General features: G+C 50.8%; 1 protein-coding gene across 2 annotated transcripts in view; it reads left to right on the top strand.

The window, feature by feature from the left end:
* Positions 1 to 16,219, top strand: part of LOC140117120 (transient receptor potential cation channel subfamily M member 2-like) — a 132,169-nt gene that overhangs the window by 47,801 nt on the left and 68,149 nt on the right. For both annotated transcript variants that reach the window (XM_072133557.1, XM_072133556.1), the window contains exons 2-5: positions 6,259 to 6,439; positions 10,014 to 10,096; positions 10,840 to 11,002; positions 11,153 to 11,333. In XM_072133557.1, the coding sequence (XP_071989658.1) occupies positions 6,287 to 6,439; positions 10,014 to 10,096; positions 10,840 to 11,002; positions 11,153 to 11,333 (580 nt within the window). In that variant the 5' untranslated portion in view covers positions 6,259 to 6,286. The remainder of the gene's footprint in view (positions 1 to 6,258; positions 6,440 to 10,013; positions 10,097 to 10,839; positions 11,003 to 11,152; positions 11,334 to 16,219) is intronic.

Below are 16,219 nucleotides of genomic sequence, written 5' to 3'. Positions count from 1 at the left end.
ACAAGAGCTTACAGTCTATGAGGATGAGGGAGGACACAAGAACTTACAGTCTATGAGGATGAGGGGGTGACACAAGAACGTACAGTCTATGAGGATGAGGAGGGGACACAAGATCTTACAGTCTATGAGGATGAGGGGGGGGACACAAGAGCTTACAGTCTATGAGGATGAGGGGGGGACACAAGAGCTTACAGTCTATGAGGATGAGGGGGTGACACAAGAGCTTACAGTCTATGAGGATGAGGGGGGGACACAAGAGCTTACAGTCTATGAGGATGAGGGGGTGACACAAGAGCTTACAGTCTATGAGGATGAGGGGGTGACACAAGAGCTTACATTCTATGAGGATGAGGGGGGGACACAAGAGCTTACAGTCTATGAGGATGAGGGGGGGACACAAGAGCTTACAGTCTATGAGGATGAGGGGGTGACACAAGAGCTTACAGTCTATGAGGATGAGGGGGTGACACAAGAGCTTACAGTCTATGAGGATGAGGGGGTGACACAAGAGCTTACAGTCTATGAGGATGAGGGGGACACAAGAGCTTACAGTCTATGAGGATGAGGGGTGACATAACAGCTTACATTCTATGAGAATAAGGGGGTGACACAAGAGCTTACAGTCTATGAGAATGAGGGGGTGACACAAGAGCTTACAGTCTATGAGGATGAGGGGGTGACACAAGAGCTTACAGTCTATGAGGATGAGGGGGGACACAAGAGCTTACAGTCTATGAGGATGAGGGGGGGGGGACGCAAGAGCTTACAGTCTATGAGGATGAAGGGAGGACACAAGTGCTTACAGTCTATGAGGATGAGGGGGGGACACAAGAGTTTACAGTCTATGAGGATGAGAGGGGGGGGACACAAGAGCTTACAGTCTATGAGGATGAGGGGGGGCTCAAGAGCTTACAGTCTATGAGGATGAGGGGAGACACAAGAGCTTACAGTTTATGAAGATGAGGGAAGACACAAGAGCTTACAGTCTATGAGGATGAGGGGGGAGCACAAGAGCTTGCAGTCTATGGGGATGAGGGAGTGACATAAAAGCTTACAGTCTATGAGGATGAGTAAGGACACAAGAGCTTACAGTCTATGAGGATGAGGGGGGACACAAGAGCTTACAGTCTATGAGGATGAGGGGGGGGGGGCACAAGAGTTTACAGTCTATGAGGATGAGGGGGGGAGGACACAAGAGCTTACAGTCTATGAGGATGAGGGGGTGACACAAGAGCTTACAGTCTATGAGGATGAGGGGGTGACACAAGAGCTTACAGTCTATGAGGATGAGGGGGTGACACAAGAGCTTACAGTCTATGAGGATGAGGGAGTGACATAAGAGCTTACAGTCTATGAGGATTAAGGGAGGACACAAGTGCTTACAGTCTATGAGGGACACGAGGAACAGGAGGGACATGAGGGACATGAGGAACAGGAGGGACACGAGGGACATGAGGAACAGGAGGGACATGAGGAACAAGAGGGACATGAGGGACATGAGGGAAATGAGGAACATGAGGAACATGAGGGACATGAGGAAAAGGAGGGACAAGAGGGACATGAGGAACATGAGGAACATGAGGATCATGAGGGACATGAGGAACATGAGGGACATGAGGGACATGAGGGACATGAGGAACATGAGGGACACGAGAGACACGAGGAACACGAGGGACACGAGGGACACGAGGAACACGAGAAACACGAGGAACATGAGGGACATGAGGAACATAAGGGACAAGAGGGACATGAGGAACATGAGGAACATGAGGATCATGAGGGATATGAGGAACATGAGGGACATGAGGGACATGAGGGACATGAGGGACGCGAGAGACACGAGGAACACGAGGAACACGAGGGACATGAGGGACATGAGGGACATGAGGGACACGAGAGACACGAGAGACACGAGGAACATGAGGAACATGAGGATCATGAGGGGCATGAGGAACATGAGGGACATGAGGGACATGAGGGACATGAGGGACATGAGGGACATGAGGAACACGAGGAACACGAGGAACACGAGGGACATGAGGGACATGAGGGACACGAGGAACACGAGGAACACGAGGGACATGAGGAACATGAGTAACATGAGGGACATGAGGAACATGAGGGACATGAGGGACATGAGGAACATGAGGGACATGAGGGACATGAGGGACATGAGGAACATGAGGGACACGAGAGACACGAGAGACACGAGGAACATGAGGAACATGAGGATCATGAGGGACATGAGGAACATGAGGGACATGAGGGACATGAGGGACATGAGGGACATGAGGAACACGAGGAACACGAGGAACACGAGGAACATGAGGGACATGAGGAACATGAGTAACATGAGGGACATGAGGAACATGAGGGACATGAGGGACATGAGGAACATGAGGGACATGAGGGACATGAGGGACATGAGGAACATGAGGGACACGAGAGACACGAGAGACACGAGGAACATGAGGAACATGAGGATCATGAGGGACATGAGGAACATGAGGGACATGAGGGACATGAGGAACACGAGGAACATGAGGGACATGAGGGACATGAGGGACACGAGGAACACGAGGAACACGAGGAACATGAGGGACATGAGGAACATGAGTAACATGAGGGACATGAGGGACAAGAGGGACATGAGGAACATGAGGGACATGAGGAACATGAGGAACATGAGGGAGACGAGGAACACGAGGGACATGAGGGACAAGAGGGACATGAGGAACATGAGGGACATGAGGGACATGAGGGACATGAGGGACATGAGGGACATGAGGGACATGAGGAACATGAGGGACATGAGGGACATGAGGGACATGAGGAACATGAGGGACACGAGGGACATGAGGGACATGAGAAACATGAGGGACATGAGGGACATGAGGAACATGAGGGACATGAGGGACATGAGGGACATGAGGAACATGAGGGACTCGAGAGACACGAGAGACACGAGGAACATGAGGAACATGAGGATCATGAGGGACATGAGGAACATGAGGGACATGAGGGACATGAGGAACATGAGGGACATGAGGGACAAGAGGGACATGAGGAACATGAGGGACATGAGGAACATGAGGAACATGAGGGAGACGAGGAACACGAGGAACATGAGGGACATGAGGAACATGAGTAACATGAGGGACATGAGGGACAAGAGGGACATGAGGAACATGAGGGACATGAGGAACATGAGGAACATGAGGGAGACGAGGAACACGAGGAACATGAGGGACAAGAGGGACATGAGGAACATGAGGGACATGAGGGACATGAGGGACATGAGGAACATGAGGGACATGAGGGACATGAGGGACATGAGGAACATGAGGGACACGAGAGACACGAGGAACAAGAGGGACACGAGGGACACGAGGGACACGAGGAACATGAGGGACACGAGGGACATGAGGGACATGAGGGACATGAGGGACAAGAGGAACATGAGGGACATGAGGGACATGAGGAACACGAGGAACATGAGGGACATGAGGGACATGAGGGACACGAGGAACACGAGGAACACGAGGAACATGAGGGACATGAGGAACATGAGGAACATGAGTAACATGAGGGACATGAGGAACATGAGGGACATGAGGAACATGAGGGACACGAGGAACACGAGGAACACGAGGAACATGAGGGACATGAGGAACATGAGTAACATGAGGGACATGAGGGACAAGAGGGACATGAGGAACATGAGGGACATGAGGAACATGAGGAACATGAGGGAGACGAGGAACACGAGGGACATGAGGGACAAGAGGGACAAGAGGGACAAGAGGAACATGAGGGACATGAGGGACATGAGGAACACGAGGAACACGAGGGACATGAGGGACATGAGGGACACGAGGAACACGAGGAACACGAGGAACATGAGGGACATGAGGAACATGAGGAACATGAGTAACATGAGGGACATGAGGAACATGAGGGACATGAGGAACATGAGGGACACGAGGAACACGAGGAACACGAGGAACATGAGGGACATGAGGAACATGAGTAACATGAGGGACATGAGGGACAAGAGGGACATGAGGAACATGAGGGACATGAGGAACATGAGGAACATGAGGGAGACGAGGAACACGAGGGACATGAGGGACAAGAGGGACAAGAGGGACATGAGGAACATGAGGGACATGAGGGACATGAGGGACATGAGGAACATGAGGGACATGAGGGACATGAGAAACATGAGGGACAAGAGGAACATGAGGAACATGAGGGACATAAGGAACATGAGGGACATGAGGAACATGAGGGACATGAGGGACATGAGGAACATGAGGAACATGAGGATCATGAGGGACATGAGGAACATGAGGGACACGAGGAACATGAGGAACATGAGGAACATGAGGATCATGAGGGATATGAGGAACATGAGGGACATGAGGGACACGAGAGACACGAGGAACACGAGGGACACGAGGGACACGAGGGACACGAGGAACACGAGGAACACGAGGGACACGAGGAACACGAGTAACATGAGGGACATGAGGGACAAGAGGGACAAGAGGGACATGAGGGACATGAGGGACATGAGGGACATGAGGAACATGAGGAACATGAGGAACATGAGGGACATGAGGGACATGAGGAACATGAGGGACATGAGGAACATGAGGGACATGAGGGACATGAGGGACATGAGGGACATGAGGAACATGAGGGACATGAGGAACATGAGGGACATGAGGGACATGAGGGACATGAGGGACATGAGGGACACGAGAGACACGAGAGACACGAGGAACATGAGGAACATGAGGATCATGAGGGACATGAGGAACATGAGGGACATGAGGGACATGAGGGACATGAGGGACATGAGGAACATGAGGGACATGAGGGACATGAGGGACATGAGGAACATGAGGGACATGAGGGACACGAGGAACACGAGGAACACGAGGAACACGAGGGACATGAGGAACATGAGTAACATGAGGGACATGAGGGACAAGAGGGACATGAGGAACATGAGGGACATGAGGAACATGAGGAACATGAGGGAGACGAGGAACACGAGGGACATGAGGGACAAGAGGGACAAGAGGGACATGAGGAACATGAGGGACATGAGGGACATGAGGAACATGAGGGACATGAGGGACATGAGAAACATGAGGGACAAGAGGAACATGAGGAACATGAGGGACATAAGGAACATGAGGGACATGAGGAACATGAGGGACATGAGGGACATGAGGAACATGAGGAACATGAGGAACATGAGGATCATGAGGGACATGAGGAACATGAGGGACATGAGGGACATGAGGGACATGAGGAACATGAGGGACACGAGAGACACGAGGAACACGAGGGACACGAGGGACACGAGGGACACGAGGAACACGAGGAACATGAGGGACATGAGGAACATGAGTAACATGAGGGACATGAGGGACAAGAGGAACATGAGGGACATGAGGGACATGAGGAACACGAGGGGCACGAGGAACACGAGGAACACGAGGAACATGAGGGACATGAGGAACATGAGTAACATGAGGGACATGAGGGACAAGAGGGACATGAGGAACATGAGGGACATGAGGAACATGAGGAACATGAGGGAGACGAGGAACACGAGGGACATGAGGGACATAAGGGACATGAGGGACAAGAGGAACATGAGGGACATGAGGGACATGAGGAACACGAGGAACATGAGGGACATGAGGGACATGAGGGACACGAGGAACACGAGGAACACGAGGAACATGAGGGACATGAGGAACATGAGGAACATGAGGGACATGAGGGACAAGAGGGACATGAGGAACATGAGGGACATGAGGAACATGAGGAACATGAGGGAGACGAGGAACACGAGGGACATGAGGGACAAGAGGGACAAGAGGGACATGAGGAACATGAGGGACATGAGGGACATGAGGAACATGAGGAACATGAGGAACATGAGGAACATGAGGGACATGAGGAACATGAGGAACATGAGGGACATGAGGGACATGAGGGACATGAGGAACATGAGGAACATGAGGGACATGAGGAACATGAGGGACATGAGGAACATGAGGGACATGAGGAACATGAGGGACATGAGGGACATGAGGAACATGAGGGACATGGCCCTATCACCAGGCTTATGGTTGTCTTATCTTACTTGGTTATAGCAATGCCTCCTGCCTTTCACTCGCCTCTTTGTGCCGTGTCGTCTCTTATTTTCTATTCTGTCTCCCTCTTATACTGTAGTTTCATTGTCCTATGGACCTTCGTTATCATGGGGAACACAAAGACTAAAATCAAAGGCCGTGACCAGGTGGATGGGGTGGAGCTGCACCACCGGAATAATTTACAGTCTCCCTACCGTCCTGCCACAGCTGATCCCAAGAAGAAGAAGAAGACTTCACCACAGTTCCTGGATGGATCAAAGGTATAGACCCAATGGGGAACATTTACTGAGAAAGACGGAAACTTCACTAAAAGTTTCTTGGCTGTGTATAATGCTCCGCCCGTGTATAATGCTCTACCCGTGTATAATGCTCTGCCCATGTATAGAGCTCTGCCCGTGTATAACGCTCTGCCCGTGTATAATGCTCTGCCCATGTATAACACTCTGCCCGTGTATAACGCTCTGCCCGTGTATAATGCTCTGCCCATGTATAACACTCTGCCCGTGTATAGCGCTCTGCCCGTGTATAATGCTCTGCCCGTGTATAACGCTCTGCCCGTGTATAACACTCTGCCCGGGTATAATGCTCTGCCCGTGTATAAGGCTCTGCCCATGTATAATGCTCTGCCCGTGTATAACACTCTGCCCGTGTATAACGCTCTGCCTGTTTATAATGCTTTGCCCATGTATAACACTCTGCCCGTGTATAACGCTCTGCCCGTGTATAATGCACTGATTCGCGCTTTCCCGACGGGTTACCCAAATATTTCCGATTTGCGCCAATTTCCCCTGAATTGCGCCGGGATTTTGGCGCACGCGATCGGATTGTGGCGCATCGGCGCTGGCATGCACGCGATGGAAATCGGGGGGCGTGGCTGATTCGGAAAAACCCGACTGAATCGGAAAAAACGCCGCATTTAAAACAAAAAATGTGTCGCAGAGCTTGCACTTACCTTCAATAGGAATAGGCCGGTAAACTTGAGCGCGTTCCGATGCTTTTCAGCGCAGCAGCGCCACCTGGTGGACGTCGGAGGAACTGCCTTAATAAATCCCGACCGGACCCAAATCCAGCGCAGAGAACGCGCCGCTGGATCGCGAATGGACCGGGTAAGTAAATCTGCCCCACTGTTTGTGTATAACGCTCTGCCCGTGTATAACGCTGTGCCCGTGTATAACGCTCTGCTCGTGTATAATGCTCTGCCGTGTATAAAGCTCTGCCCGTGTATAAAGCTCTGCCTGTGTATAGTGCTCTGCCTGTGTATAACGCTCTGCCCGTGTATAAAGCTTTGCCTGTGTATAGCGCTCTGCCCGTGTATAACGCTCTGCTCGTGTATAATGCTCTGCCGTGTATAAAGCTCTGCCCGTGTATAAAGCTCTGCCTGTGTATAGTGCTCTGCCCGTGTATAACGCTCTGCTCGTGTATAATGCTCTGCCGTGTATAAAGCTCTGCCCGTGTATAAAGCTCTGCCTGTGTATAAAGCTCTGCCCGTGTATAAAGCTCTGCCTGTGTATAGTGCTCTGCCCGTGTATAGCGCTCTGCCCGTGTATAAAGCTTTGCCTGTGTATAGCGCTCTGCCCGTGTATAACGCTCTGCCCGTTTATAGCGCTCTGCCTGTGTATAATGCTCTGCCTGTGTATAATGCTCTGCCCGTGTATAACGCTCTGCCCGTGTATACTGCTCTGCCCGTGTATAACGCCGCCCGTGTATAACGCTCCTCCCGTGTATAGTGCTCCGCCCATGTATAACACTCTGCCCGTGTATAACGCTCCTCCCGTGTATAGTGCTCCGCCCATGTATAACGCTCTGCCCGTGTATAATGCTCTGCCCGTGTATAACGCTCCGCCTGTGTATAACGCTCCGCCTGTATATAACGTTCCACCTATGTATAGTGCTCCGCCTGTGTATAACGCTCTGCCCGTGTATAGTGCTCCGCCCGTGTATAACACTGCCCGTATATATGGTTCTGCCCATGTATAACACTGCCCGTGTATAAGGCTCTGCCCCTGTACAACACCGCCCGTGTATACTGCTCTGTCCGTGCATAACACCGCCCGTGTATAAGGCTCTACCCGTGTATAAGGCTCTGCCCGTGTATAAGGCTCTGCCCGTGTATAAGGCTCTTGCCGTGTATAACGCTCGGTGCAACACATTCCTTAAGTTTGTGCGGCAGAAATCATGAATCTGGTGCTTTCCTGCACTGGCACAACTGCGCCATTAGAGGATCCCCAGCGAAACAATAGCAGTGCAGACACTTCTTATACAGCAGAACCTAGAAGAACGTGCAAAGCCCGACAAAAGTGCAGCGCAAAGCCTTTAGTAAATGAGCCCCAATGGTTTCTACTGACCTCAGTATCTCCCACCCTCTGCTCCAGACTCTTGGTGACGATCTGTAGTAGATAATAATGAAGGCCAAACAGGTCATTGATCAATCCTCTAAATTACCACCAGGACCCATCTACATGTACAATGGGGCAGATTTACTTACCTGCGGTGGATTCGGGTCCGGCCAGGATTCACTAAGGTAGTTCCTCCGACGTCCACCAGGTGTCGCTGCTGAGCTGAAGTTCCCCGGAATGCACTGATCTTCACCAAGCCGGGCTGAGTGAAGGTAAGTGCGTGTCCCACGACACTTTTTTTTTTAAATGCGGCAGTTTTTCCAAATACGTCAGGTTTTCGTTTGGCCACGCCCCCCCGATTTCCATCGAGTGCATGCCAGCGCAGATGTGCCACAATCCGATCGCCTGCGCCAAAATCCGAGGGCAATTCGGGAAAATCGGTGCAAATCGGAAATATTCGGGTAACACGTTGGGAAAACGCGAATCGGGCCCTTAGTAAATGACCCCCAATGTGTTTGTGGACCTCAGACCCCATTGTGGTGGCCCCTGACTTACTCTCCTTATTTCATCGTATTGTTCCTTCGTTCCTATTCCTCTTGGCCTGAGTTACTCAATGATCTATGTGGAAGACAGAGTGATGTCACCTTCCATCTCTGATCTGGGGACAGGCCTAGAGGAGAGGTGAGGAAGGACTCAGCCGGTAGGTTATCATGCTCCATGTGACTATAGAGCCACCTCTACATCTGCTTCAGCATCATCCTCTGTTCGTGGTGGGTAACTGAGGAGGCGCTGATTTTATCTCTGCGTCTTCTTGAACTCCTGTAGCGTGAGCATGAGGTTTTCTTGTTGAGTTCTTTCCATCACACTTTGCTCACTGTCTTCTGTGTTCCTGTATCTGGTTCCCACATTACAGCCACATTTACTCTTAATCAGGTCTCTCTATTACCTGTGTTCAGGTTGTTGGATATTTTTGGTTTATGTAGAAATGTTTACACCTTCCATAGTTTGATGACGGATTATGTTGCTTTGGCCCCTTTTCATTCAGTCCAGTCGCTCGATAGATTTCCATCCCAGTGACCATTCTATAAATACTACTGATCATGTTTGGTTTCCTCCTTGACCTTCTCATTGCTCATTGAATCAGGTTGTTCTTTTGACCGGTCATGTGAAGTGACAAATTCCACTGCCTGGAAGTTATGTCTCGCACCTTTAAGAAGTGATCAGCACTTGTGTAGAGGGACATTGTGATTATCACAAATTCCTGTTCCGACATCTTCTGTTTATCTGAGTCAATTTTCTGTAACATCTCTGGTCAAGATGAAAGATCTCCTTAGACAACATACAGTGGTGTGCCGAATGGTTTGCGTGTCTACAGGAACTTCTCCAGGGGTTGATTGGGGAAGAGCTTCCACAAATGGTGGATTCCCAGGACTTGGTTCCTTGGCCTTATCTTCACTTCCAACTCTTGTGCTCTTCTTTATTGTCTTCCCATTTGCAGGTCGATCTTCTCAACTCCTGGGTATCAAACCATATTAAGAAAAAAGAATGTGTGGCCTTTATCTCCAGATCATCGGGGGAGGAGTAAGTAAAGAGATCACCATTAGCTTAATTTACGAGCTGCTCTTTTTCTTCTGTTTCAATAAGAAGACCTTAAGGAAGGCCATGCACATTAGATAATGCCATCATCCAACGTACATCGGGGTGTCCTCCACCACAAAGCCTTTCAGCGGAAATGTATCTAATAAGCCACCACCAGTATGTTGTCAATCAACAAAACACCTTTCAGATGAGGTTTTTTTTCATAGCCCAGCGTGGTGGCATCATCCAGAAAATCAGCTTTGAAGTGAAATGTAAATCAGTTGTATAAAGGCAGAGAGCTCAACACTGAAGTCACTGAACTCTCTCTGCCTCAGAACATCCCCTCGGCTGTGAGGAACATCATGCACAAGGCTTCAGCAGAGCCAGTTAGTGATGGTCCTACACATATAAGCATCAATACAGCAAAGAGGACTGAGGTGGGTGAACTTGACTGAGCTCTCCACCTCTGTGACTTTATACAACCAATTTACATCTCATTTTAATGTTCATCTTCTGGATGATGCCACCGCACTGGGCTATGAAGGAAACATGATCTGCAAAGTGTTCAGCTGTTTGACTGGTGGTGGTTTATTGGGTCCAATTCTGAGGGCAGCTTCTGTTTATGATGAAAAGATGTTTGAGAATCAAAGATGGCCTAAACCTTCATCCCACAGAGATGCATATGAGCAGTCAGGACTTGTTGACACTTGAGCATCTATCTATTTTGTCTTCTCTTTCTTCCTTAGAGAAACCTGTGGCTGTGGTTATACCAGAGAACTGCACGCCCATGATGTGGAAGCCAACGTACCACCGGAAATCTTGTGGGACCCTCAGAAACATGTCAGAGAGTTTCCTAGCGATGCCCATGGGGACATGACTTTCACAGGAACCATAAGAAATTGGGCAAAGGTGACACCAAAGTAGATATAAAAGTAATACATTGGGGGTTTGTGGCTGAACCATGGTAGGATTTATTTTGGGATGTGTGTTCCCTATTAATGAGAGATTTCATGTTCCAGCTCATGTTCCAGAATTGACATATTTCTTACCTCTTTGCAGTATGTGCGAGCCTCATGTGACACAAATTCCAGTGTTTTGTTTGAGCTGATGACACAGCAATGGGGGCTCAGTGTGCCGAGTCTTCTGATATCAGTCACCGGGGGAGCCAAGAACTTCAACATTAGTCCAAGACTGAAAAATCAATTCAGCCGTGGTCTGGTCAAAGCAGCACAGAGTACAGGTGAGATGGTGGTTCTCATCCATATGGCTCAGGTCATGGGCTCCTGGCAGGACATAGTACAGGGGAGATGGTGTCTCTCATCCATATGCCTCAGGTCATGGGCTCCAGGAAGGGCATAGTACAGGGGAGATGGTGATTCTCATCCATATGGCACAGGTCATGGGCTCCTGGAAGGACATTGTACAGGGGAGATGGTGATTCTCATCCATATGGCACAGGTCATGGGCTCCTGGAAGGACATAGTACAGGGGAGATGGTGTCTCTCATCCATATGGCTCAGGTCATGGGCTCCTGGCAGGACATAGTACAGGGGAGATGGTGGTTCTCATCTATATGGCTCAGGTCATGGGCTCCTGACAGGACATAGTACAGGGGAGATGGTGTCTCTCATCCATATGCCTCAGGTCATGGGCTCCTGACAGGACATAGTACAGGGGAGATGGTGGTTCTCATCCATATGCCTCAGGTCATGGGCTCCTGACAGGACATAGTACAAGGGAGATGGTGTCTCTCATCCATATGCCTCAGGTCATGGGCTCCTGACAGGACATAGTACAGGGGAGATAGTGGTTCTCATCCATATGCCTCAGGTCATGGGCTCCTGGAAGGACATAGTACAGGGGAGATGGTGTCTCTCATCCATATGGCTCAGGTCATGGGCTCCTGACAGGACATAGTACAGGGGAGATGGTGTCTCTCATCCATATGCCTCAGGTCATGGCCTTTTGGCAGGACATAGTACAGGTGAGATGGTGTCTCTCATCCATATGGCTTAGGTCATGGGCTCATGGAAGGACATAGTACAGGTGAGATGGTGATTCTCATCCATATGCCTCAGGTCATGGGCTCCTGGAAGGACATAGTACAGGGGAGATGTTGTCTCTCATCCATATGGCTCAGGTCATGGGCTCCTGGAAGGACATTGTACAGGGGAGATGGTGTCTCTCATCCATATGCCTCAGGTCATGGGCTCCTGGCAGGTCATAGTACAGGGGAGATGGTGGCTCTCATCCATATGTCTCAGGTCATGGGCTCCTGACAGGACATAGTACAGGGGAGATGATGGTTCTCATCCATATGGCTCAGGTCATGGGCTTCCGGTAGGACATAGTACAGGGAAGATGGTGGTTCTCACCCACATGGCACAGGACATGGGCCCCTGGCAGGACATAGTACAGGGGAGATGATGGTTCTCATTCATATGGCTCAGGACATGGGCTCCTGGCAGGACATAGTACAGGTGAGATGGTGGTTCTCATCCACATGGCTCAGGACATGGGCTCCTGGCACGACATAGTACAGGGGAGATGGTGGTTCTCATCCATATGCCTCAGGTCATGGGCTCCTTGAAGGACATTGTACAGGGGAGATGGTGTCTCTCATCCATATGGCTCAGGTCGTGGGCTTCTGGATGGACATAGTACAGGGGAGGTGGGGGTTCTCATCCACATGCCTCAGGACATGGGCTCCTGACAGGACATAGTACAGGGGAGATGGTGTCTCTCATCTATATGCCTCAGGTCATGGGCTCCTGACAGGACATAGTAAAGGGGAGATGGTGTCTCTCATCCATATGCCTCAGGTGATGGGCTCCTGACAGGACATAGTACAGGGGAGATGGTGGTTCTCATCCATATGCCTCAGGTCATGGGCTCCTGACAGGACATAGTACAGGGGAGATGGTGTCTCTCATCCATATGGCTCAGGTCATGGGCTGCTGACAGGACATAGTACAGGGGAGATGGTGGTTCTCATCCATATGGCTCAGGTCATGGGCTCCTGACAGGACATAGTACAGGTGAGATGGTGGCTCTCATCCATATGCCTCAGGTCATGGGCTCCTGGAAGGACATAGTACAGGGGAGATGGTGTCTCTCATCCATATGCCTCAGGTCATGGGCTCCTGGAAGGACATAGTACAGGTGAGATGGTGTCTCTCATCCATATGCCTCAGGTCATGGGCTCCTGGAAGGACATAGTACAGGTGAGATGGAGTCTCTCATCCATATGACTCAGGTCATGGGCTCCTGGAAGGACATAGTACAGGGGAGATGGTGTCTCTCATCCATATGCCTCAGGTCATGGGCTCCTGGAAGGACATAGTACAGGTGAGATGGTGTCTCTCATCCATATGACTCAGGTCATGGGCTCCTGGAAGGACATAGTACAGGGGAGATGGTGTCTCTCATCCATATGCCTCAGGTCATGGGCTCCGGACAGGACATAGTACAGGTGAGATGGTGTCTCTCATCCATATGGCTCAGGTCATGGGCTCCAGGAAGGACATTGTACAGGGGAGATGGTGTCTTTCATCCATATGCCTCAGGTCATGGGCTCCTGACAGGACATTGTACAGGGGAGATGGTGTCTCTCATCCATATGGCTCAGGACATGGGCTCCTGACAGGACATAGTACAGGGGAGATGGTGTCTCTCATCCATATGCCTCAGGTCATGGGCTCCTGGAAGGACATAGTACAGGGGAGGTGGTGTCTCTCATCCATATGGATCAGGTCATGGGCTCCTGACAGGACATAGTACAGGGGAGATGGTGTCTCTCATCCATATGGCTCAGGACATGGGCTCCTGACAGGACATAGTACAGGGGAGATGGTGTCTCTCATCCATATGCCTCAGGTCATGGGCTCCTGGAAGGACATAGTACAGGGGAGGTGGTGTCTCTCATCCATATGGATCAGGTCATGGGCTCCTGACAGGACATAGTACAGGTGAGATGGTGTCTCTCATCCATATACTTCAGGTCATGGGCTCCTGACAGGACATAGTACAGGTGAGATGGTGTCTCTCATCCATATGGCTCAGGTCATGGGCTCCTGACAGGACATAGTACAGGGGAGATGGTGTCTCTCATCCATATGCCTCAGGTCATGGGCTCCTGACAGGACATAGTACAGGGGAGATGGTGATTCTCATCCATATGCCTAAGGTCATGGGCTCCTGGCAGGACATAGTACAGGTGAGATGGTGGTTCTCATCCATATGCCTCAGGTCATGGGCTCCTGACAGGACATAGTACAGGGGAGATGTTGGCTTTCATCCATATGCCTCAGGTCATGGGCTCCTGACAGGACATAGTACAGGGGAGATGGTGTCTCTCATTCATATGGCTCAGGTCATGGGCTCCTGGAAGGACATTGTACAGGGGAGATGGTGTCTCTCATCCATATGCCTCAGGCCATGGGCTCCTGGCAGGTCATAGTACAGGGGAGATGGTCGCTCTCATCCATATGTCTCAGGTCATGGGCTCCTGACAGGACATAGTACAGGGTAGATGATGGTTCTTATTTATATGGCTCAGGTCATGGGCTTCCGGTAGGACATAGTACAGGGAAGATGGTGGTTCTCACCCACATGGCTCAGGACATGGGCTCCTGGCAGGACATAGTACAGGTGAGAGGGTGGTTCTCATCCACATGGCTCAGGACATGGGCTCCTGGCAGGACATAGTACAGGGGAGATGGTGGTTCTCATCCACAGGGTTCAGGTCGTGGGCTTCTGGATGGACATAGTACAGGTGAGGTGGTGGTTCTCATCCACATGCCTCAGGACATGGGCTCCTGGCAGGAAGTAGTACATGGGAAATGGTGATTCTCATCCACATGGTTCAGGTCGTGGGCTTCTGGATGGACATAGTAAAGGTGAGATGGTGTCTCTCATCCTTATGCCTCAGGTCATGGGCTCCTGACAGGACATAGTACAGGTGAGATGGTGTCTCTCATTCATATGGCTCAGGTCATGGGCTCCTGACAGGACATAGTACAGGGGAGATGGTGTCTCTCATCCATATGGCTCAGGTCATGTGCTCCTGGCAGGACATAGTACAGGGGAGATGGTGTCTCTCATCCATATGGCTCAGGTCATGGGCTCCTGGCAGGACACAGTACAGGTGAGATGGTGTCTCTCATCCATATGCCTCAGGTCATTGGCTCCTGACAGGGCATAGTACAGGGGAGATGATGGTTCTCATCCACATGGCACAGGTCATGGGCTCCTGACAGGACATAGTACAGGGGAGATGGTGTCTCTCATCCATATGCCTCAGGTCATGGTCTCCTGGCAGGATATAGTACAGGGGAGATGGTCGCTCTCATCCATATGTCTCAGGTCATGGGCTCCTGACAGGACATAGTACAGGGTAGATGATGGTTCTTATTCATATGGCTCAGGTCATAGGCTTCCGGTAGGACATATTACAGGGAAGATGGTGGTTCTCACCCACATTGCTCAGGACATGGGCTCCTGGCAGGACATAGTACAGGGGAGATGATGGTTCTCATTCATATGGCTCAGGACATGGGCTCCTGGCAGGACATAGTACAGGTGAGAGGGTGGTTCTCATCCACATGGCTCAGGACATGGGCTCCTGGCAGGACATAGTACAGGGGAGATGGTGGTTCTCATCCACAGGGTTCAGGTCGTGGGCTTCTGGATGGACATAGTACAGGTGAGGTGGTGGTTCTCATCCACATGCCTTAGGACATGGGCTCCTGACAGGACATAGTAAAGGGGAGATGGGGGTTCTCATCCATATGCCTCAGGTCATGGGCTCCTGGAAGGGCATAGTACAGGGGAGATGGGGGTTCTCATCCATATGCCACAGGTCATGGGCTCCTGGAAGGATGCAGTACAGGGGAGAAGGTGGTTCTCATCCATATGGCTAAGGTCATGGGCTCCTGACAGGACATAGTACAGGTGAGATGGTGTCTCTCATCCATATGGCTCAGGTCATGGGCTCCTGGCAGGACATAGTACAGGTGAGATGGTGGTTCTCATCCAAATGCCTCAGGTCATGGGCTCCTGACAGGACATAGTACAGGGGAGATGGTGATTCTCATCCATATGCCTAAGGTCATGGGCTCCTGGCAG

Source organism: Engystomops pustulosus, chromosome 2, assembly GCF_040894005.1.
Source record: "Engystomops pustulosus chromosome 2, aEngPut4.maternal, whole genome shotgun sequence".
NCBI classification, from domain to species: Eukaryota; Metazoa; Chordata; class Amphibia; order Anura; family Leptodactylidae; genus Engystomops; species Engystomops pustulosus.
Note: the sequence above shows the minus strand (reverse complement) of the source record. Positions and strands in the feature narration are given on the sequence as shown.